At 40.1% G+C, this 25,783-nt stretch overlaps 1 protein-coding gene across 1 annotated transcript in view; it reads left to right on the top strand.

The window, feature by feature from the left end:
- Positions 1–19,267, top strand: part of LOC126000521 (zinc finger protein 688-like) — a 431,160-nt gene extending 411,893 nt beyond the window's left edge. The window contains exon 3 of the mRNA XM_049767776.1: positions 19,176–19,267. Within this exon, the coding sequence (XP_049623733.1) occupies positions 19,176–19,267 (92 nt within the window). The remainder of the gene's footprint in view (positions 1–19,175) is intronic.
- Positions 19,268–25,783: the final 6,516 nt, after the last annotated feature.

Genomic DNA, 25,783 nt, shown 5'->3' with positions numbered 1-25,783 from the left:
TGAGCGCATAGCCAGGAGTAACCCCTGAGCATCAAACGGGTGTGGCCCCAAAACCAAAAAAAATCTCTGAGGCCTTAAACATGGTCATGGTGTTATCCTGGAATTTTGGGTCCTGAGTGGCCACTGCTACCCAGTCCTGTCCTGCAGGGAAGATCCTGCCTGGGTTCTCTAGCAATATCATCCTCATAATCCACTCTGGGGAGCTGTGATCATTGGGGCATGACTTCAGAATACTCTAGTCTCAGTTTTTGGGTCACACCCAGCAGCCTTCAGGGGATAATGCTGGCTTTACGCTCAGAAATTGATCCTGGCAGGATTGGGGGACAATATAGGATACTTGAATTCAAAACACTGTCCTTCTGCATGCAAGGCAAGCTGCTTATCTCCATGCTACCTCTCTGGCCCCTACTCAAGTTTATTACAATTCATATCACATTGGTACAATAGCATTAACAACATAATGTTGATATTCTAACAGTTTTTCGATGTAACATCTAGTCCAACTCCTAGTTCTACTCCTTACCCTTTACTACTTTGTAATATCTATCATTATTCTGACTTCAATGCATGTCATTGTATAATACTGTATTTTTATTTTTATATATTACACTTGATGAAATCATATATGTGTGACTTCTGTGATACATTGACTGAACATGACACTTGTAAATTCATTTAGGTTGCAATGAAATACAAGGATCTTTTCTTCTCACATGTAATTAATATTAGTTCATACATATGTGCTAAATTTTTTCATTCACGAATATTTGAGTAGCTCACACCCTGAACGTTGCAAAAAGCATTAACATAGGTTCTCATAATTTTTAATTTTTTAAAAAATTTTAACTTTTGCCTGACGCATTGTAATTTACAGCATTATAATGAAGTTTCGTTATCCATATTCTAAAATCACAGATCACACTAAGGTTTAGTTTGCACCTCCATCACACAAGGACCTCAAAATCCACTCCCCAAACGTCTGGTTACTCAATTCTATAGGACCAAGTCGATCAACTCTCCCTCTATTCCTGGTGTGCTGAGTTCTGTGATGTCTGAATATTGTTCAATTAACATTACTTAGGCGGTGTCCAAGAACTGAATGCTATACTCTTGAGAAATGTCCAGATTGTTTTAATTGGTTCTGAAATAGGCAGAATTACTGTTAGAACGAGAGAGGGAGGGTTATGTATCAAGATATCTACATTTGCTTCTGCCTTTTTGAAACTAGAAACAATTGGCTTTCAGACAATTGAAGAATTTTCTTTACTAGCCCTGTATACTCTTCAAGGAATCTGAACAGGGATTTATTAATGTGTGCTTTTTATTTATCTTGGTTTTTTGGCCACACTTGGTGAGTCAAGGGTTCCTTCTGACTATGCACTCAAAAATATTTCCTGCTTCGAGTTCTATATGGAATGCTAGGGATCTAACCAAGGTCCATCCTAGTCAGCGATGTGAAAGAAAATGTCCTGTGGCTCCAGTTTTAATATGCATGCTTTTTAAATCTCTCTTCCCTGCCACTCACCACACTCCGTTAACAGCCCTGTTCAGCTGTTAGCTTAAATGGTGAATTTCAAGACTCCTACATACAACTCAAGTTTCAGATTTTGTGCTGCACAAAGGATGTATATTGTGAGTGATTAACTATATGAAATATGGTATCAACGCAAGTGGCAGCTTCATGCCCAAATAAATGTAGGGCATTGGACCACAGGTCCTGAATCAAAGATTGATGCAGAGAATAATGCACACCTGGTAAGGGTATAATATAGGATGAGGAACTCCCACATATAAGAATTCTGTATCTAAGTTGAAGGAAGCTAAGTCGTGGAGAATGACTGAGTTATTGCAAAGAAAAACACAAATATACAAAAGAAAACGTCTTATTTTCCAGGAGATATATTTCCTTTAAATAATTCATCTTAAAAATCTTGTGTGTATCCTTTGGTGTGTGATGAGAATTGACCTCTGACTGAAGCCTCGCCCACATTCCCTGCAAACATGGGGCTTCTCCCCTGTGTGTGTCCTCTGGTGTTTGATGAGATGTGACCTCTGACTGAAAAATTGCCCACATTCCCTACAAACATAGGGCTTGTCTCCTGTGTGTATCCTTTGGTGTGTGATGAGATTTGACCTCTGACTGAAGCTTCGCCCACATTCCCTACAAACATGGGGCTTCTCTCCTGTGTGTATCCTTTGATGTGTGATGAGAATTGACCTCTGACTGAAGGCTCGCCCACATTCCCTGCAAACATGGGGCTTCTCCCCTGTGTGTGTCATCTGGTGTTTGATGAGATGTGACCTCTGTCTAAAACCTTGCCCACATTCCATACAAACATAGGGCTTGTCTCCTGTGTGTATCCTTTGGTGTGTGATGAGACTTGACCTACGATTGAAGCCTCGCCCACACTCCCCACAAACATGGGGCTTCTGTCCTGTGTGTATCCTTTGGTGTGTAATGAGACTTGACCTCTGACTAAAACCTCGCCCACATTCCATACAAACATAGGGCTTGTCTCCTGTGTGTATCCTTTGGTGTGTGATGAGACTTGACCTATGACTGAAGCCTCGCCCACACTCCCCACAAACATGGGGCTTCTCTCCTGTGTGTATCCTTTGGTGTGTGATGAGACTTGACCTCTGAGTGAAGCCTTGCCCACACTCCCCACAAATATGGGGCTTGTCTCCTGTGTGTATCCTTCAGTGTGTGATGAGATGTGACCTCTGACTGAAGCCTCGCCCACATTCCTTACAAACATGGGGCTTCTTTTCTGTGTGTGTCTTCTGGTGTTTCACCTTAGATACAATAGTGAAACCTTTTCTAGGCCTCACATTCTTATCTCTTAAAATTATTATTATTCCTAATCCTTGACCTATTTTACCTGTGTCCTTTAGATATAATGTATGCCATGTGTTACTTTTTTCCTCATTTGAAATCTCATTTTTATTAAAGCTCCCTATTTGACAATAAGATAATCTAGATAAGGCTGCTGAATTTTTTTATCTAAATGTATGGAGATTTCTTTGTGTTTTTGACTTTCAAGTATGTCATTTCTTGTTTTGTCATTATAAGAATTAGAATTTCTTTGCAGTTGGTTCCGATTACGTAGATAGGATTTCTCTGATGGAACTTGCTCTTTGGCCAATGTTCCTGGGAAGATCCAAGAGGGATGACTTGGGTTCATGTGATGATTAAGAAAGTTCTGATCGAAGAAAGTCCGTGACCCTAAGGGACATGGATAGATTTCTGACTTTGGTTCTGCTGAAAGAGAAGGATTTTGGTCAGAGTTGAATTGACAAGGCTGTCTAGACCATAGCCTATCTTCTGCTAAATTCTGTTCTCCTGGCTTTCCTTATTTTGTGAATAAACCAAGATAAGACTCTATATTCTTAAATATTCTAATTTCTTTGTTTGGAACTAGAAGGTATACGCAGAGGTGCCCACAACTTATTCCTTGCTCTGGGATACGGGATCACTCCCTGCATGCTGGTCTCTAACAGTTTGTTTTATCTTACCATTTAAATTTATTGTGACTTACAAAGTTAACAAACTCCATATTCAAAATCTTATTAGTTTTTGGGCTCAGCATTAAGGGTAGTGAATAGGAGCAGGAGAGGTCCTGCAACAATGATCTGGGAGCACGACGCCCCAAGTCCAGGGTCCCCATTTTACACAGGCCCACAATGTTCCACTCCCAAACCAGAACTTGATCCCAGGAGCATCATCCCACACTCACCTGCAAATATGCCTCTTGGCAGCCTCTCCAGGATTCCATCTTCCAACCAGGAGATCAGCACAGGTTTCACCTTGCAATACCCTGCCCAGAAAAACATTTTATGGAGTTAGATAATGGGAAAGGGACTAAAGCCTGTGCACGAGTCTGAGATTCTATTGTAAGCTGAACAACCACGGAACAGATGAAAAAGCAGTGAAACAAATTGAAGGGTACTTAATGAAGAAAGAGAAGAGAAATAATCTCCAATTTATAGTAATACCAGATGAGAGGAAAATGGGAAAAGAGAACAAGGAGTAATAGCAGATAACTTTCCTACTCTCTGAAAAGAGACGTCTGTACAAATTAAGTGGGAAAAAGAGCTAAACAAAATAGAGCCCTGAGAGAACACAAAAAATACATATATTAATCCAAACAAAAAATAAACAGTGACATAGATCGAATCTTTAAAGCAGTTAAGAAGAAACACCTTAAGTAGAAAGAAAGGACATACGAAACAAAACATCTCCCATTTCAAACACTGCAGGCAAGAAAAGGAGGAATGACCTAATTTCTACTGAATAAGATAAATTTTCAGGGGCCGGAGCAGTGGCGCTAGAAGTAAGGCATCTGCCTTGCAAGCACTAGCCTAGGCAGGCCACAGTTTGATCCCCTGGCGTCCATATGGTCCTCACAAGCCAGGAGCAATTTGTTTTCTCTTTTTGCAAGTTAATCATTTTCTAACTTTGTTTCTGAACATTCAATCGTTTCAGGTAGAAATTAGCATCTAAGTTGGCATGTTTTCACAGTGGTGACAGTTTTAAACATAAATTGAAGTTATAAAGAAGTTCAAAAAATATTGCTGAGAAAAAGTAACAGTTATATATTTAGAACTTTTAAAAAGAGGAGCCAGAGAGATAACACAGCAGTAGACATTTGCCTTTTGCTTGGCCAAAGCAGGACAGATGGTGCTTTGATTCCCGGCATCCCATATTGTCCCCTGAGCCTGCCAGGAGTGATTCCTGAGAAATATTTATTTTTATTTTCACCACAGTGGATTAAAATCTTTCTCAGTAATATTTTAGGTAGTTACATTCATTGAATCAGAGTATTCCCATAAACAATGCTGTCCACCCTCCACCCCAGAATGCATCCCATATCCCCCTCCTTTACCCCCCAGGCCGCTAATTTGGGTGGTCTCCTCTGTGTCTAGCTTGTTGTAGATTGCGTGTCAACTCTGTTGTCATTGGCTTTGGTGTTTAAGTCTGATCATTTTTTATTTCTACTTGATGTTCATATGACTGTTTGGTCTTGGTACCCTCCATTACTTCTCCAATTTGTGAGTTAGAATAAGGTGGTTCAAGTATGGTTCTGTTAGAAGGAAAGAAGAAAAAAGGGGGAACCAAAAATCAAACAAGCAAAAATTGGGAGGAGTCCTTCTAGAGGCTATAAATATCAATTTAAGAGAAAAAAGGGGAAAAGGAAAAATAACATAACAAGAATACAAAATAAAAAACAAAGCAAAACAACAACAAAAAAAACCCAAAAAGCACCACAGCAATAAAGACAACAGCCAAACAATAACTATGGTCTTGAGATTAAAAACCAGACAAAGCTCAAAACAAACAACAAAACAAAAATCATCTACAGCAGTAACAAAAACGATTTGTGATATTTTTTACATAGTTACAATAAATATTGAGATTAGGAGGGGAGTTCCCCCATTTTTATGCTGTCTGTGGATATATTTAATACCTGCCACGGGCAATTTGTGATCCTAGAGCAAGGAGTAACACCTGAGCACTTCCTAGATCCGGGAGTAATATCTGAGCACTGCCAGATATGACCCAAAACAAACACCAAAAAGAAAAAACGCAATGTAAGGAAGTTCCCTTGGCCTAAGAGATACAGGGTTTATCTACCCTTGAAATATACTGTCATGGGAATAACCAAAGGCTCCGTACATGCTCTTATTCTCTCCCCTAGGTCCTTTGTGATATCTAGGAACTTTCCACTCAGTTGTGGATATAAAATCAGGCCTAAGTAACTAGAGATCTTAGTATTTGCACAGGTCATAAGATAGAGCCTAGGGTGGAGTCTTTCTTTATGGTTCGAGAAGTTCTGTTTCATCACTGTTGTTTTAATCAGTCTGTTGTAGTTGGTGGTCTTGGTTTTTGTATCGATCCTAGAGCAAAGCCTAGGATAGCATATTTCATTATGTCTCCAGAAGTTATCATCAGTTTAATGGTCTCAGTCAGGCTTTTGGAATTAGAGATCTTGGTGGCTGTACAGGTCGTAGGCCAAAGCCTAGACTAGGGTTGTTTTATTTTTTAGTTTTATTTTATTTATTTATTTTTTTGGTCCCAGGATAGGTTCTGGCCAGGAGTGATTTCTAAGGGTATAGACAGGAGTAACCCTCGAGAGTAAATGGGTGTGGCCCAAAAACCGAAAGTTCAGGACAGACACAGGCTCAAAGGAAAAGGATGTAAAAAATTATACAAGCTACTAAAAACAAACAAAAGATGGGACAGCTATATTTCTATCACACCAAACTGCATGCAACCTCAAGAAAGGATTTATCACCAATATGGACAAAGTAGTGATCAGAGAAGCAACAGACCAAGAAGTACTAACTCTGATCAACTTTTATACATCAAACATAGAGCCAGCAATACACATAAGGCTTTTTGCTCACAAACCTAGAGAAACATATGAATGGGAACATGATATAACGGGAGATTTCTGTATGCCATTATTGTCAATAAACAGATCCATTGGGTGAAACACTAGCAAAGATATAAGAGCCTTACATTAGACACTAGAAAAACTAGGACTAATGGAGCTATTCAGGGCCTTTCATTTACAAAAATCTGAATACACATTCTTCTTAAGTGAATATGGCACCTTCCCTACATTTAAGACAAGTCTAACTTATATAAACTCACAAATTAAGAATTATACCAAAGACACTGTCAGACTATAATTTCACAGAATTCAACATTGACTGTAGAAGAAAATGTGGAGAAAAATCTAACACCTGGAGACTAAACAGCATGCTCGTCAACATCAGATGGATCAAACAGGAAATATAGAAATAGAGATTCCTTGAAACAAATGATAATAAAAAATTGCCAAAATATTCGAGGTACAACAAAAGCAGTAATTAGTGTGTAATTCATTAGAATACAGGCCTACAATAGGCAAGAAAAAAGTCAATATCTAGACACCTTATATACAATGTTTCACGAAAATAAAATATACTCTAAAAATAAGACCTACTATAGGTTTCGTCCTGGCTGAAATATAAGGCATCCCCCAAAATAAGCACCCATAGGCTCTCTGTCTGGGAGTGAAAATTAATTTACCATAAACTGGTTGCTAGGGCCACCCTGCCTGGCCTCTTGCAACCAGTGACGTAATTGAGAGTCAGGACACTGTACCATATATAGGTAATACATTTTCTTTCTTTTCTTTTTTTAAAGGCAGGCAGATTGCCACCTGAAGCGCCTCATTTGGATGTGTCTGGAGTCTTGAAAGCTTGAGTACCCTACGTTCTTCTACAAATGGACCTTGAGAGCTTGTTTGGAGGTTCTAGCAGGGGAGTGCATCTTCTCGTATTCCCTAGACGAAAGAACAATTTGTCTCTATTCGGGGAAGAACATCCTCTTTGAGAGAGCGCGCAGCATCAGGAGGGATGCATATGAAGTGGTGAGAAAGGAAGGAGACCACCGCCTAGCCACTCAGATCAGCCAAATCAACCCTGGTGATCAATAGGGAGACATATGTCGCAGCCAGATCACCCTCAAGTCCTTTTATTTTCATTTAACAGTGTATGTTTACTGTATTCTTCATGAAAAAAATAATACGTCTCCTGAAAATAAGACCTAGCACACTTTTGGAAACAAAAATTGAAAAAAGACACTGTCTTAGTTTCGGGGAAAGGAGTTATCTGAAGACCCAGAGCAAAGAAATAAAACAGAAGCTGAAAAAAAGAAATTTAAAAAACCCTGAGCAGGGCCACAGTGATAGAAAATTTGCCTCATTGCTGCAAACCTGAATGTACCTGGGTCCGATCCCTGGCACCCCATCTGGTCCCCTGAGCCTGCCAGGAGAATTTCTGAGTGCAAAGTAGGGAATAACCCCTGAGTGCCACCCACTGTAATAAAAAAAACTAAACCAAAACAACAACAACAAAAAAAAACAGAGCAGAAATCAACAATACAGACAAAAAAAAAACAGTGAAATATTGGTGAGACCAGGAGATGGGCTTTTAACAAATAATAAATAAGATAGACAAACTGCTGGCAGACTTACAAGAATAAATGGCAAAATACTCAAATAAATTGGATCAGAAATGAAAGAGGAGAGATTAGAACAGAACCCCAAGAAATCCAAGACATCATGAGAGCTTATTTTTCCCACCCAACTCCATGAGTTTACTTTGAACAATGGTGTTCAGTTAAGCTAGACAACCAAAAAGAAATGGACAGATTTCTTGTAAAATATCACCTCCCCATATGAATTAGGAGGAAGCACAAGGCCTAACTAGGCCTATCACAAGAAAATTGAAACTTTAATTAAATATCCCCAGGAATAAAATTCCAGGACAAGATGAGTTTACAGGTAAATTTTATGAAACATTCAGAGAAGAGTTACCAAGTACCATCAATCCTAAGACTCTCCCAAAATACTGACAAGATGGGAATCCTCCAAATACTTTCTCTGAGTATCATGCGAATTCCCAAAGTGTACAAAGATAATACCAAGAAAAATCTTCAGTCCAATCTCAGCAAACCAAATCTAACAACAGAAAAATAGATTAAACATGGTGCGGCTGAAGCAGTGGCGCAAGCGGTAGGGTATTTGCCTTACACGCACATAACCTAGGACAGACTGTGGTTCACTCCCCAGTGTACCATATGGTCCCCCAACCCAGGAGTGATTTCTGAGTACAGAGCCAGGAGTAAACTGAGCGTCACCGGATGTGGTGAAAAAACAAAAACAAGCAAAAAGATTATACGTGGTGTCCAAGAGTGTTTCATCCCAGGGATGCACGATGGTTCAGGATGTAATCAATCTACATCATACTCCACATTATTCAAAGGATAAAAACATGACCATATGTATCAAAGTAGAATAGGCATTCAATATAATCTAACACTCATCGAAGAAAAAAACCCCTCAGCAAAACAGATGTGGAAAGAATCTTAATCAAGATAATAAAAGCTATCTATAAAAATCTTTCAGCCAGGGCCCGGTGAGATAGCACAGCAGCGTTTGCCTTGCAAGCAGCTGATGCAGGACCAAAGGTGGTTGGTTCAAATCCCGGTGTCCCATATGGTCCCCCATGCCTGCCAGGAGCTATTTCAGAGCAGACAGCCAGGAGTAACCCCTGAGCACTGGCAGGTGTGACCCAAAAAAAAAAACAAAAAAAATCTTTCAGCCAACATTATTCTTAATGGCATAAAACTAAAACCTTTTTCACTAAGGTCAAGCAGTAAGAAAGTATGTCCACAGTCTCCACTCTTATTAAACATAGAATTCGAGTCCTACCAATTGGTGTTAGACAAGATGAGAAGAAAATTAAGGGAATTCAAATTGAAAAAAAGGAAGTCAAATTATCTCTCTTTGCAGAAAACATGATATACATTGAAGACACTAAAGAGTCCACACAAAAGCTCATTGAAACAATAAACCAATACAGCAAAGTGACTGCTACAAATCGATATGCCAAAGACAATGACATTCCTTTTTACAAATACTCAGAGAAGAAAGAGTTCAAAGGGTCTATTTCATTGAAAACAATGTCCAAAACTATCAAGTACATAGGAATTAACCTACCAAGAGTGGTAACAGACCGATATGGTTAAAACCTCAAAACAATTCACAAAGATATTCCACAAGAAAAAAAGAAATCGGGGCCGGAGAGTTAGCACAGCAGTGGGGCGTTTGCCTTGCATGCATAATGTCAGTGCTTCTAATATCAGCAACCCCGAGCCTGCCGGGAGAGATTTCTGAATATTTCTGAGCGTAGAGCCAGGAGTGACCCCTGAGCACTGCTGGGTATGATCCTAAAACAAAAAACAAAAACAAAAACAAAAGAAATGAAAGAACACCCCAGGCTTTATGAGTTGGAAGAATCAATATTCTCAAAAATAACTATCTTACTTAAAACTACTATTTATACTATCTACAGTTTCAATGCAATCCCTATTCAAATTCAGACAGCATTCTTTTTGTTTGTTTGTTTTGTTTTTGGATCACAACTGGTGGTGTTCAGGGGTTACTCCTGAATATCTGCTCAGAAATAGCTCTTGGCAGGCACGGGGGACCATATGGGATGCCAAAATTCGAACCAACCACCTTCGGTCCTGGGTCAGCTGCTTGCAAGGCAACTGCCGCTGTGCTATCTCTCAAGTCCCCAGACAGTATTCTTATAAAGTCCATGTGGAACCATAAAATAGCTAGCACAGCCAAATCAATATTGAAAAACAAGAAACTGGGAGGCGTCAAATCACTAATTTGTAGCTTTACTACAAAGCCATAGTGATCAAAACATGGTTTTGGAAAAAAAAAAACAGATTTTTAGCCCAATAGGTCAGAATAGAATATGTAGTGACAAATCCCCAAGTATATAGTAAACTAATCTTTGACTAAGGAGCCAAACTTTGAAATGGAGCAAAGACATTCACTACAACAAAAGGTGTAAGAAAACCTGGATAAACATGTGTAAAATTCAGAAATTGATTCATGTCTCACACCCTTCACAGAAATCAATTCAAAGTGGATTAAAGACCTTGAGGTTAGACCAGAATCCATAAAGTACACTGAGGAAAACATAGGCAGAACAATCCAAGACTTAGACCTCAAAGACTTTTCATGATGGGATGGATGCCAATAGCAAGAGCTATAGTATCAAAACGAATAAATGAAACTTCAAACTAAAAAGTTTCTCTATGCCAAAAGAACATGCATTCAAACTAGAAGAGAGCTAACTGAATGGGAGAAATTTTCGCACTGAACACAACAGAAAAAGGTCTGATATCAAGGATATACAAAGTACTCACAAAAGTTTACTTCACAAAGTAAAAACACCATCAAAAAATCATTAGAGAAAATAAACAGGTATTTCTCTGAGGAAAACCAGAGATGACAACAGACTCATGAAAAATTATTTATCATTACTTATCATTGGGGAAATCCCAATCTAGACAACAATGAAATGTTACACTTGTGAGGACGGCACACATTAAACGTTCTGTGAAAAGTCTCTGCTGGCAGGGATGTGGTGGAAAGGAACTCTCATCTCTGCTGGTGCAAACGCTGCCAGATGCAGCCCATATGAAAAGCAGTACGGAGAGTTCCCACTAAACTCAAAACTGAACTGCTCTAATACTCAGAAACCCCTCTTTTGGGAATCTGTACCCAGAATAAAAGACATTCACCCAGAAGGATGTATGTATACTGCTACTCATTGTAGCACACAATATAATAGCGAAGATTTGGAATCTACTTAGATGTCTAAACAGTCGGGTGGGTCATGAAGATACGTACATATATACAATGGAGTATTACAGAGCTGAGTGGAATGATCTGTCATGCAAGTTGCTGCAATAGGATGGAATTAGAAGGTATACATAATGAAGTAAGCCAGAAGAAGGATGAATACAAAATGACATCATTTATTTTTTTTGTTTTTGGGTATTTTGGGGGTCACACCCGGCCGTGCTCAAGGGTTACTTCTGGCTCTACGCTAAGAAATCTCTCCTGGCAGGCACAGGGGACCGTATGGGATGCCAGGATTTGAACCATCATCCTTCTGCATGCAAGGCAAACACCCTACCTCCTTGCTATCTGTCTGGCCCCGGCATCATTTATTTGTGGTATTTAGAATAACTGCACTAAGATACCCATGGTCTAATCCATATCTACAATAATTTTCTGTTTCTTAGGCAAAAGTGCAGCACACTCCTCAGGTGTTACTCCCATTTATGCAGTTATCAATTCCTCCTGGCTGGTAGTACAAGACAATATAGAGTGACAAAGACTGAGGCTGGGATGGCACATGAAATCCAAACAGCCAACTCACCATAGTACTGCTATCCTGTTGGTCTGCAATATACATTCTGCATTACTGTCTCCCTATTTTTTTTGGGGGGGGGTCCCACACCCGGGATTGCTCAGGGGTTACTCCTGGCTGTCTGCTCAGAAATAGCTCCTGGCAGGCACGGGAGACCCTATGGGACACCGGGATTCGAACCAACCACCTTTGGTCCTGGATCAGCTGCTTGCAAGGCAAACACCGCTGTGCTATCTCTCCGGGCCCTCTGTCTCCCTATTTTTATCCTAATTATCAGTGCAGGGGGTGCTCTAGCAACACACGCTGCTCTTAATGATAAGCTTCATAACCTGAGCTGGTACTTCTGAGTTCATCTCTATTGTCTTTAAAAATGACTACCACACCATCTTTTAGTTTTCTCATCTTGCAAAGCTGAGTGGAACTTTTTTATGGACATAACTCTCCCTCTATATCATGGAACATTTAAAGACACGTCTTAAGTAGCGTTTCATACACATCACTCAGAAATTGTATTAGTGTGATTTAATTTCTAAAGATAAATTTAATCAACTAAGATATAGGGGCACTTAATTCAATGAGTTTACTTCATCCTTCATGCCATCCTATGATAAAATCTATTAATTTGCTTGGGTAGCACTTAGCTTGCAATTGAGGTGTCAGAGGCAAAATAAAATTGTGCTTAGAAATACTTGTCAGGGGCCCGGAGAGATAGAACAGCATTGTTTTCCTTGCAAGCAGCCGATCCAGGACCATAGGTGGTTGGTTCGAATCCCGGTGTCCCATATGGTCCCCTGTGCCTGTCAGGAGCTATTTCTGAGCAGACAGCCAGGCGGAACACCTGCGCACCGCTGGGTGTGACCCAAAAACCAAAAAAAAAGTGTGACCTCTGAGGTACATTTACTGAACATGACACTTGTAAATTCAGCTACGTTGCAAGGAAGTACAAGGTATCTTTTCCTCTCTCCATGTAATTAATATTGTGTTGTAAATATATGCTAAACTTCTTCATTCATGAACATTTGGGTAGCTCACACTCTGAACATTGCAAAAAGCATTAACATACGTCCTCATAATTTTTAATTTTTTAAATAAGTTTTAATTTTTTTGATGTAAATAAAATTTCATTATCCACATTCTAAAACCACAGAGCACACTGTTTTAGTTTGCACCTCCATTACACAAAAACCTTAAAATCCACGCCCCATACTTCTGATTACTCACTTTTTAGGACCAATTGATCAACTCTACGTATATCCTTGGTATGCTGATTTCTGTGATCTCTGTGCATTGTTCAACTAACATTATGTAGGCAGTGTCCAAGAACCGAATGCCATGCTCTATCATTCCTTACTTAATACTTGTCCAGATTGTTTTAACTGATTCTGAAGTAGGCAGCATTACTGTTACAATGAGGGAGTCTTATGTATCAAGATATGTTCCTTTACTACTGCCTTTTTGAAACTAGAAACAATTGGCTTTCAGACCATTGAAGCAATTTCTTTACTAATTCTGTATACTCTTCAAGGAGTCTGAACAGAGATTTATTAATATGTGTGCTTTTTATTTATCTTGGTTTTAGGGCCACACCTGATGACAGTCAAGGGTTATTTCTGACTATGCACTGAGAAATATTTCCTTCTTTGGGTTCTATATGGAATGCTGGGGATCTAACCAAAGTCCATCCTAGATTAGCGATATGAAAGGAAAATGTCGTGTGGCTCGTTTTAACATGCATGCTCTTTAAATCTGTCTAAATGCCACACATCCCACTCGATAACAGTCCTGTTCTCTTGTTAGCTTAAGTGGCGATTTCCAAGAATCCTATGTACAACTAAAGTGTGAAATTTTGCTGCAAAAAAGATGTATATGATGAGTGATTAACTATATGAAATATGGTATCAACTCAAGTGGAAGCTTCATGCCCCAAATGTAGGTCATTGGTCCACAGGCCCAAACAAACGTTGATGCAGGCAATAAAGTACACATACTTAACGGTGTAGCACAAGATGAGGAACTCCCACATATAATACAGCTTCTAAGTTAAAGTTAGTCATGGAGAATGCCTGAGTTATTGCAAAGCAAAACACAAATATACAAAAGGTTTTATTTATCAGGAGATATATTTCACTCAAATAAATCCTCTTAAACGTAAGAATTCTAATCCTCAGAATCAATTTATTAAGACTGTAACATGCTGATCAGAAATACTTAATCATTGACAGATTCTGTTTACAATTGTTGATAGTATGAGACTATCCCCTACATTCAGGGGGAAGAAAATATTATGCATGAGAAATATACAGAGAAAAATTTTATTCGTGAATAAGGCAAAATATAAAGGAAGATATTGCAACTTTTCCTAAGTCGATTTCTTGTACATGTCATGCTATTTTGTTGGCTGATTAGTTCTTTGTAGATGCACAAATGTGACTGTTCATTAGACATTTTTGTTTCAACCATAGGGATTCTCCAGTGTGACCTCTGGAGTTTAATGAGACTTGACCTCAGTCTGAAGCCTCTCTGAAACATGCAATCATGAGGTGTCTTTCCAATATGTCTTCTCGAGTGGGATGAGACTGAATGTCTCACTCCCTGCAAACATCTGGTTTCTCATCTGTGTGAATCTCTTGTGTGTGATGATACCTGACCTATCTGTGAAACCTCAACCACACTCCCTACAAACATGGGGTTTCTGTCCTCTGGTGTTGGATGAGACTTGATATATCTCTGAAACCTCGCCCACACTCCGGACAAACATGGGGCTTCTCTCCTGTATGTGTCCCTCTGGTGTTTGATGAGACCTGACGTATCTCTGAAGCCTTGGCAACACTCCTCACAAACACGGGGCTTCTCTTCTGGATGTATCCTTTGGTGTGCATTGAGATATGACCTCTAACTGAAGCCTTGCCCACATTCCCTACAAACAAATCGGCTTCACCCCCGTGTGTGTCATTTGGTGTTTGATGAGACTTGACCTCTGACTGAAGCCTCGCCCACATTCCCTACAAACATGGGGTTTCTCTCCAGTGTGTGTTCTCCGGTGGTTCATGAGACTTGACCTCTCACTGAAGCCTCGCCCACACTCCCCACAAACATGGGGCTTCTCTCCTGTGTGTATCCTTTGGTGTATGATGAGATTTGACCTACGACTGAAGCCTCGCCCACACTCCCCACAAACATGGGGCTTCTCTCCTGTGTGTAATCTTTGGTGTATGATGAGAAATGACTTACAAATGAAGCCTCGCCCACATTCCATACAAACATAGGGCTTCTTCTCTAAATGTGTCTTCTGGTGTTTGATGAGACTTGACCTATCCCTGAAGCTTTGACTACACTCCCCACAAGCATGGGGCTTCTCTCCTGTGTGTAACATTTGGTGTATGATGAGACTTGACCTACGAATGAAGCCTCGCTCACATTCCTTACAAATATGGGGTTTCTCTCCTGTGTGTGTCCTCTGGTGTGTGGTGAGACTTGACCTATGACTGAAGCCTCGCCCACACTCCCCACAAACATGGGGCTTCTCTCTTGTGTGTATTCTTTGGTGTGAGATGAGATGTGACCTAAGACTGAAGCCTCGCCCACACTCCCCACAAACATGGGGCTTCTCTCCTGTGTGTATCCTTTGGTGTGTGATGAGACTTGACCTATGTCTGAAGCCTCGCCCACACTCCCCACAAGCATGGGGCTTCTCTCCTGTGTGTATCCTTTCGTGTATGATGAGACTTGACCTTTGACTGAAGCCACGCCCACACTCCCCACAAACATGGGGCTTCTCTCCTGTGTGTATTCTTTGGTGTATGATGAGAATTGACCTATGACTGAAGCCTCGCCCACATTCCCTACAAACATGGGACTTCTCTCCACTGTGTCTCTTCTGCTGTGTGATAAGTTTTGACTTTTGACTAAAGCCTTGCCCACACTCCCTCAAATCATGAGGCTTCTCTTCTGTGTGTGTCTTCTGGTGTAGTACATTTGATACAAGAGTGAAATCTTTTCTAGGCCTCACATTCTTAGCTCTTAAAATTCTTTTTATTCCTAATCTTTGACCTACTTTACCTGTATCCTCTGGATTTAATATATGCCAGGTGTTATTTTTTCCCTCATTTGAAATCTCATGTTTAATAGAGCTATCTATTTGACTGTAGCATAATGTAGATAACGCTGTTGAAATTTTTTTATCTAAAGGTATGGAGCATTCTTTGTGCTTTTGACTTTCAAGTATATCATTTCTAGTTTTGCCATTGTAAGTATTAGAATGTTTTTGCCATTGGTTCTGATTCTGAGGATAGGAGTTCTCTGATGAAGCATGCTCTCTTGGCAATGCTCCTGGGACTATCCAAGAGGGATGAATTGGGTTCATGTGATGATTAAGGAAGTTCTGATTGGAGAAAGTCCGTGACCAGAAGGGACATGGGTAGATTTCTGGCTGTGGTTCTGCTGAAAGAAGAATTTGGTCAGAATAGAATTGACAAGGCTTTCTGGACCATAGCTCTATCTCCTGCTAAATTCTGTTCACAGGGCTTTCCTTATTTTGTGGATAAGGCAAGATAAGACTTCATATTCTTAAATATTCTAATGTCTTATTTTGGAATTAGAAGGTATACGCAGAGTTGCCCACAACTTATTCCTTGCTCTGGGATATGGGTTCACTCCCTATATGCTGGTACCTAACAGTATGTATTCTTTGCATCCCCACCGCCATCTTCCCTAACAGTATGCTTTATCTTACCATTTATATTTATTCTAACTTGTAAAGTTAATAAACTCCATATTCCAAATCTTTTATTAGTTTTTGGGCTCAGCATTAAGGGCAGTAAATGGGAGCAAGACAGATCCTGCACCAATGATCTGGGAGCACGATGCCCCAGTCCAGGGCCCCCATTTCACACAGGCCCACAACGTTCCATTCCCAATCCATGACTTGCTCCCAAGAACATCATCCCACACTCACCTGCAAACATTCCTCTTGGAAGCCTCTCCAGGATTCCATCCTCCAACCAGGAGATCAGCAAAGGTTTCACCTTGCAATGCCCTGCCCAGAAGAATATTTTCTGGGGTTAGATAATGGGAAACGTACTGAAACCTGTGCATGAGTCTGAGATTCAATTGAAAGCTGACAAACCAAGGAACAGAGGAAGAATATGTGCTCTCAGTATGCATTTTGATATTGCACAGATGAGATCAGGATAAAATGAAATCAAGCGTGTAATGGAGGGGGCCGGATAGGTAGCATGGAGGTAAGGCATTTGCCTTTCATACAGAAGGTCGGTGATTCAAATGCTGGAATCCCATAGGGTCCCCTGAGCTAGCCAGGAGCTATTTCTGAGTATAGAGCCAGAAGTAATCCCTGAATGCTGCTGGGTGTGACCCAAAATCAAAACAAAAAAGAATTTTAATTGAGGGGGCTGTTTTATACCGATGGAGCATGAGTGAGCACTTGGCTCAAATGCATTTTACCTGTGTCCCTCAGGTAATGAATTGAATGCAAGGAGTCAAAGCTAGTGCTGCCAAAATCCATGTCTCTTAAACAAAGGAAGCTGGAGGTTTCTGGTACTGAGCACCAACTGTCCCGCAACCAATTTCATCAGGTCCCTGTCTGAGTAGAGAGAGGGACCCTTCGATCCCTCCCACAAAATCTTCATTCCCCAAACATTCGGATGCTGGTGCTTTTGTGTGTGGATATTTCAATTTAGATCATGTATTTCCAGACATATTGGACCTAGCATTTCTTTCTCCTAAAATATGTAATAGCTTAAAACCTGGTTGAGCAAATGTAGAAATTACTTTTAAATAATATTTATCATAATCAGATAACCTCATGTGTTTAGGGAAAAAAAGCAGGTATACCTCTAGACACATTTTATACAATCAGTTAAATAGATCAATTTTTTAAACATCCTGAAACTCCAGCATTCTAATCCTTTAAAAGAAAAATGAGAAAACTAAGGAAGACTCCTGAAACTAGGAATATGGAGAGAAATCCTGGCAAATTTCCAAGTCCAAAATAAGCCTGGACCTTACAGATGAGGATCTAAAATAAACACTTAATGTTTTAGCAATGAAATAAAGAAGTTACTAGCCGGCAAACTAAGAAATCTAAACCTGGTAAGAAAAAAACACATAATGCTGGACAATTCAACCAACACAAAGAACTCTTGGAAAATGAGATTCCATACAAATGAAACTGAAGGACTGAAAAACATGTCAGCAAACCACTATGGCTAGAATTACAAGGTAGAAAATCACATTGACAAACTTGAAGACAAATTACAAACCAGAGATGATTAATGAAGTCAAGAAAGAAAGGAGAACTGGGGGGGGGGGGGCGAGGAGCAGTGGCACAAGCGATAGGGTATTTGCCTTGCAAGTGCCTATCCTAGAAGGAACTGTGGTTCGATCACCCAGTGTCCCACGTGGTCAAACAAAGCTGGAGCGATTTCTGAGTTTAGAAACAGGAGTAATTCCAGAGCGATGCCGGGTATGACAAAAAAAGAAAAAAGAAAATAAAAGAGAGGACCAAGGAGAAATTGGTAAGAAATTGTTAAAAAATTTTCCGTTGCAGTGGCTGACCCAGGACCCACAGTGGTTCAAATCCCATATGGTCCCCTGTACCTACCAGAAGTGATTACTTAGCAGAGAGCAGGAGTAACTCTTGAGTGCTGCCAGGTGTGGTAAAAATCCAAACAGGGAGAGAGAGAGAGAGAGAGAGAGAGAGAGAGAGAGAGAGAGAGAGAGAGAGAGAGAGAGAGAGAGAAAGCAGTGAAACAAATTGAAGGGTACTTAATGAACAGAGAGAAGAGAAATAATCTCCAATTTATAAAATACCAGATGAGAGGAAAATGGGAAAAGAGAAGAACAAGGAGTAATAGCAGATAACTTTCCTACTCTCTGAAAAGAGACTTCTATACAAATGACGTGGGAAAAAGAGAGCTAAACAAAAGGGATCCCCAGCAGAACACAAACAATACATATATTGATCCAAACAACAAAAATAAACAGTGACATAGATTGAACCTTTAAAGCAGTTAAGAAGAAACATTTTAAGTAGAAAGGAAGGACATATGAAAGAAATCATATCCCATTTCAAATAATTCAAGCAAGAAATGGAAGATTGACCTAATTTCTACTGAATAAGATAAGGTGTCAGGGGCCGGAGCAGTGGCGCTAGAGGTAAGGAGTATGCCTTGCAAGCACTAGCCTAGGATGGACCACAGTTTGACCCCTGGCGTCCATATGATCCTCAAAAGCCAGGACCAATTTGTTTTCTTTCTTTTTTTTTTTTTGCTAATTAGTCATTTTGTTACTTTGTTTCTGAACATTCAATCGTTTCAGGCAGAAATATATAGGTAATACATTTTCTTTCGTTTCTTTTTTTAAAGGCAGGCAGATTGCCATGTGCAGCGCGTCATTTGGATTTGTCTGGAGTCTTGGAAGCTTGACTACCCTACGTTCTTCTACAAATAGAACTTGAGAGCTTGTTTGGAGGTTCTAGCAGGGGAGTGCAGCTACTCGTATACCCTCGACCAAAGAACAGATCGTCTCTATTCAGAGAAGACAATCCTTTTCAACAGAGTGCGCAGCTTCGGGAGGGGCGCATATGGAACAATAAGAGAGGAAGGGATTCTCTGTCCTTCCTGAATTCTTGAAGCTCTCCTCAGAGCCCTGGAAAGCAAACCCCCAAAAAACTGCATTCTGAAGCTGCCCAGCGAGCAAGTAAATAAGAAATGGCTGGCTGTGGGGGTTGCCAGACAGAGTGCTGACTGCTCTACCTGCAGAGATTCTGCCCTGCTGTGCTTCTTCTGAGGAAACTGAGGACCTGCAGGGAGCTGTCCTATGCTTTTCTATCTTTCCTGGATTCTTGAAGCTCTCCTCAGAGCCCTGGGAAGCAAACCTCAAAAGCTGTTACCTAGAGGCCCAGAGAGTGCACCTTCGCGGCCGCACACTGTTTCTAACCAATAAACCCCACCACAACACACAGAAAAAACCACACTACTAGCGTGACAATGGGGAAAACGCGCAGGCAAACAATATGCACAGAGAAGGAAAACGATAGCTTGGATGACCTAAAAAATTCCAACCACCTGATTAACCTCTCAGATAAGGAACTTAAAATAGCAATATGGAAGATGTCTGTATAACTCAGAGAAAGCATAGATCGATCTGAACAGAACACAAAGACAGAAATTAGAAAACTCCAAACTGAAAAAGCAGATCTGAAAAACATGGTAGCTCAACTGAAAACCTCAGTGGATGGCCTCGCCAGCAGGGTATCAGCAGCTGAGGAGAGAATCGGAGTACTGGAAGATGTGATGTAGAAAAATTCAACACAAAAGCACCAAGGGGAGAATAAATAAACCTGAACGGAGTCTATAGTTAATCCCATGACAATATACTCCAACGGTGGAGAAACCCCATATCTCTTAGGCCAAGTGAATTCCTTTTGAATAACCTCAATATTTACTGTGCCATTGCAGGAGGGAAAAGGCAAAAAGCACAAAACATTTTTTATTTTTTTATATATATTATTTTTTAAATACTCATTTTTAATTTTTTTTAATTTTTATTTACCTACCTACTTCTTGTCGATTTACTTGTTTTGGTGTGCTTATTGAAGTTGTTGTCCCCATTTAGATTTACGTTTTTCCTTCTTTTCTTTTCTTTCTTTATATGCCCTGTCATGTTTTTTATCTCAAGACCATGGCTATTTTTGTGGTGCTTATCTTTGTTATTGTTGGAGTGTTCACTGGGTATTTGACACTTCTTTTTGTACTGTTGGGGAGTTTAACCTTATTTTTCTCCTTCGTCTCTCAAAACGATGATGAGAGCCTCTAGAAGGATTCTGCCCATTTTTGTCATATTAGACTTTTACCCGAGTTTATTACTTTTCTCTTCTTCAAAAATTTATAGCTCTACAAGCACACATCAGGAAGGAAAAAGGGGCATACCTGAATAACTTAACAAAAGGAACCAAAATTAGGGAGACAGAAATAGCAAAGCTGAAAGCAGAAATCAATGAAGTGGAAAATCAAAAAACAATCAGAAAGATCAACGAAAGCAGAAGATGGTTCTTTGAAAAAAAAAAAAAACAAGATTGATAGACCATTGGCAAAACTCACAAAGACAGAGAGAAAAACCTGATAACCCATATTAGAAATGAAAAGGGGTGGGCCCTGAGAGATAACACAGTGGCGTTTGCCTTGCAAGCAGCTGATCCAGGACCAAAAGTGGTTGGTTCAAATCCCGGTGTCCCATATGTTCCCCTGTGCCTGCCAGGAGCTATTTCTGAGCAGACAGCCAGGAGGAACCCCAGTACCGCAGGCTATGGCCCAAAAACCAGAAAAAGAAAAAAAAGAAATGAATAGGGGGAGATTACGACAGAAATTGAAGGGATACAAAGGGTAATCAGAGACTACTTTGAGAAACTATGCTGCTAAACATGAGAATCTAGAAGAAATGGAAAAACTCTTGGACACTTATATCCTTCCACATTTAAGTAAGCAGGATGTAGCATATCTAAACACCCACATCACTACTGAGGAAATTGAAACAGTAATCAAACATCTGCCCAAAAAGAAAAGCCCAGGCCCAGATGAATTTCCTAATGAATTTTTTAAATCTTTCAAAAGGAGCTACTACCAATCCTAGCCAGGCTCTTCCATGAAATTGAAAAAATGGGAACACTCCCAAACAGCTTTTATGAAGCCAACATCACCTCGATACCAAAACCAGACAGATGCTGCCAAAAAAAAAAATTACAGACAAATATTCCTGATGCAAAGATCTTTAACAAAATCCTGGCAAATAGGATCCAGTGCATCATCAAGAAAATCATACACTACGACCAAGTAGGTTTTATCCCAGGAATGCAAGGATGGTTTAACATCCGTAAATCTATCAATATAGTACACAAAATCAACAACAAGAAAAATAAAATTCACATGATCATATCAATAGACGCAGAGAAAATATCTGATAAGGTCCAACACCCATTCTTGATCAAAATTCTCAGCAAGACGGGAATGGAAAGAACCTTTCTCAATCTAGTTGAAGCCATCTACCACAAGCCAATGGCAAATATCCTCAATGCAGAAAAAATAAAAGCCTTTCCTCTAAATTTGTATATAAGACAAGGCTGTCCGCTCTCACCACTCCTCTTCAACATATTACTGGAAGTTCTTGCTAAAGCGATGGGGCAAGAAAAAGATATGAAGGGAATCCAGATAGGAAAGGAAGAAATCAAGCTCTCGCTGTTTGCAGATGACATGATACTCTACTTAGAAAACCCGAAAGACTCTACCAAAAAGCTTCTAGATACAATAGACTCATATAGCAAGGTGGCAGGCTACAAAATTAACACACAGAAATCAATGGACTTTTATACACCAATAATGATAGGGAGGAAAAGGAAGTCAAGAAGGATTTCCATTCACATTAGTGCCACAAAAACTCAAATATCTTGAAGTCAACTTGACCAAAGATGTGAAGGACCTATACAAAGAAAACTAAAAAGCCCTGCTCTAAGAAATAACAGAGAACACATGGAAATGGAAACACATACCCTGCTCATAGATTGGCAGGATTAACATAATTAAAATGGCAATACTCCCCAAAGCATCATACAGATGTAATGCGATCCCTCTAAAGACACCCGTCCATTCTTCAAAGAAGTGGATCAAACATTTATGAAGTTCATCTGGAACAATAAACACCCTCGAATACCTAAAGCACTCCTAGGAAAAAGGAAAATGGAGGCATTATTTTCCCCAACTTTAAACTGTACTACAAAGCAATAGTTATCAAAACAGCATGGTACTGGAATAAAGACAGACCCTCAGATCAGTGGAATAGGCTTGAGTTCTCAGGCATTGTCACCAGACAAACAATCACCGAATTTTTGACAAAGGATCAAGAAATCCTAAGTGGAGCACGGAAAACCTCTTCAAAAAGTGGTGCTAGCAGAACTGGTTAGCCACTTGCAAAAAATCGAATATACACCCGCAGTTAACATCATGTACGAAGGTAAAATCGAAATGGATTAAAGACCTTGATATCAGACCTGATACCATAAGGCAGTGGTCTTCAACTATGGCCGGCAGGCCATATATTGTATTTGTATCTGTTTTGTTTCTTTATTACAAAATAAGATATATGCAGTGTGCATAAGAATTCATTCATAAGTTTTGTTTTTACTGTAGTCAGACCCTCCAATGGTCTGAGGGGCAGTGAACTTGTCCCGTTTAAAAAGTTTGAGGACCCCTGCCATAGGTACATATAACAACACGTTGGTAAAACAGTCCATGACTTTGAGACTAAAGGCATCTTCAAGGAAAAAACTGTATTTTCCAAACAAGTGGAAGCAGAGATCAACAGATGGGAATACATTAAACTGAGAAGCTTCTACACCTCAAAAGAGTGCCCAGGATACCAGAGTCACCCACCAAATGGGAGAAACTATTCAACTAACACCCATCAGATAAGGGGCTAATATCCAAAATATATAGGGCACTGACAGAACTTTACAAGAAAAAAACATCTAATCCCATCAAAAAATGGGAAGAAGAAATGAACAGACGCTTTAATAAAAAAGATATACAAATGACCAAAAGGCACATGAAAAAATGCTCCTCATCACTAATCATTAGGGAGATGCAAATCAAAACAATGATGAGACATCACCTCACACCACAGAGTTTGGTGCACATCACAATGAATGAGAACAATCAGTGCTGGTCGGGATGTGGAGAGAAAGGAGCTCTTCTCCACTGCAGGTGGCTGCCGTCTATCCAACCTCTATGGAAAGTGATATGGAGATTCCTCCAAAATCTGGAAATTGAGCTCCCATTCGACTCAGCTATTCCACTCCTAGGGATATATCCTAAGAACACAAGAATACAACACAGGGCCCTGAGAGATAGCACAGCAGCGTTTGCCTTGCAAGCAGCCGATTCAGGACCAAAGGTGGTTGGTCCGAATCCCGGAGTCCCATATGGTCCCCCGTGCCTGCCAGGAGCTATTTCTGAGCAGACAGCCAGGAGAAACCCCTGAGCACTGCCGGGTGTGACCCCTCCAAAAAAAGAATACAATACAAAAACCCCTTCTTCACACCTATATTTATTGCAGCACTATTCACAATAGGCAGGCTCTGGAAACAACCAAGATGCCCTTCAACAGACGAATGGCTAAAAATACTGTGGTACATATACACAATGAAATATTAGGCAGCCGTCAGGAGAGATGATGTCATGAAATTTTCCTACACATGGATGTACATGGAATCTATCATGCTGAGTGAAATAAGTCAGAGGGAGAGAGAGAGACGCAGAATAGTCTCACTCATCTATAGTCTTTAAGAAAAATAAAAGTCATTTTTGCAACATCCTGAGCCAATGAGAGGAGGACTGGAACTTACAGCTCGCTTCATGAAGCTCACCACAAAGAGTGGTGATGCAGCTATAAAATATACAGAGAACTACCATAATCATGTGAATGAATGAGGGAACTGGAAAGCCTGTCTAGAGTACAGGTGGGGGTGGGGTGGGATGGGGGGAGATTTGGGACATTGGTGGTGGGAATGTTGCACTGTGAAGGGGGTGTTCTTTACATAACTGAAAGCTAATCACAATCATATATGTAAACAAGATGTTTAAATAAAGAAAAATTTCAACAAAAGAAGAAACACTGCAATGCACTCAAGCTTCTGGAGAAAGTAAAAAAAAAAAAGAATATAGAGAGAAATCCTGGCAAATGTCCTAGTCCACCATTATGCATGAACATTATAGAGAATCTAAAATAAACACTTAATGTTTTAGCAAAGAAATAGAGGTTACTAGCCAGCAAACTTTAAGAAATTTAAAGCTGCGAATAAAAAAAGAAAAAAGGTAATCTAAAGCTGGATAATTCAGCCAATTCAAAGAAATCTTTTGGAAAATGAGACTCCATACAACTGAAATTGAAGGACTGAAAAACATGTCAACAAACCACCATGGCTAGAATTACAAGGTAGAAAATCGCATTGAAAATCTTGAAGACAAATTACAAACCAGAGCTGATTAAAGAAGTCAAAAAAAGAAAGGAGAGCTGAGTTGGAGTGGTGGCTCAAGTAGTAGGCTGAATTCCTTGCAAGCACCTAACCTAGGCAGGGAAGTGGTTCGATCCCCGTTGTGCCATGTGGTCAATAAAAGCTGGAGCAATTTTTGAGCATCATTGGGTGAGGCATTTTAAAAAGGAAAAAAAGGAACAAAGGAAGGAAGGAAGGAAGGAAGGAAGGAAGGAAGGAAGGAAGGAAGGAAGGAAGGGAGGGAGGGAGGAAGGAAGGGAGGGAGGGAGGGAGGGAGGGAGGGAGAGAAGAAAGGAAAGGAGGGAGGGAGGGTCAGGAGAGATACTGTGAGCAATAATGGTAGGGCAATCACCTAGCAGGTGACTAATTCAGGAGATTGTGGCTAAATATCTAGCATCCCATCTGGTTTCCTATGACTACTAGGAGGGATTTCTGAGTACAGAACCTGAAGTAACCCCAGAACGCTGCCAGGCGTGACCCCAAAATCAAACAAAAAAAGATAGGGCTAGAGAGATAGCATAGTGGTAAGACATTTTCCTTGCAAGTTGCTGACCAGGACCATTGGTGGTTCAAGTCCTGGGATCCCATATGGTGCCCCACGGCTGCCAGGAGTGATTTCTAAGCAGAGCAAGAGTAACTCCTTGAGGGCTGCCGGGTGTGGCGCAAACACCCCCCAAGAAGAGAGAAAACAGTTGAACAAAATGTAGGGTACTTAATGAACAAAGAGAAATAATCTCCGATTTATAGGAATACCAGATGAGACGAAAATGGGAAAAGAGAAGAATTAGTTATAAGTAGATAATAGCAGCTAACTTTCCTAGTCGCTGAAAAGAGGCTACTGTACATAATTAAGTGGCAAAAAGATAGCTAAACAAAACTGCCTGACAGAACATGAAAAACTAGGACTAATGAATCTATTCAGGGCCTTTC

This window comes from Suncus etruscus (assembly GCF_024139225.1).
Source record: "Suncus etruscus isolate mSunEtr1 chromosome X unlocalized genomic scaffold, mSunEtr1.pri.cur SUPER_X_unloc_1, whole genome shotgun sequence".
NCBI lineage: Eukaryota > Metazoa > Chordata > Mammalia > Eulipotyphla > Soricidae > Suncus > Suncus etruscus.
This window is presented reverse-complemented; position numbering and strand designations above follow the sequence as displayed.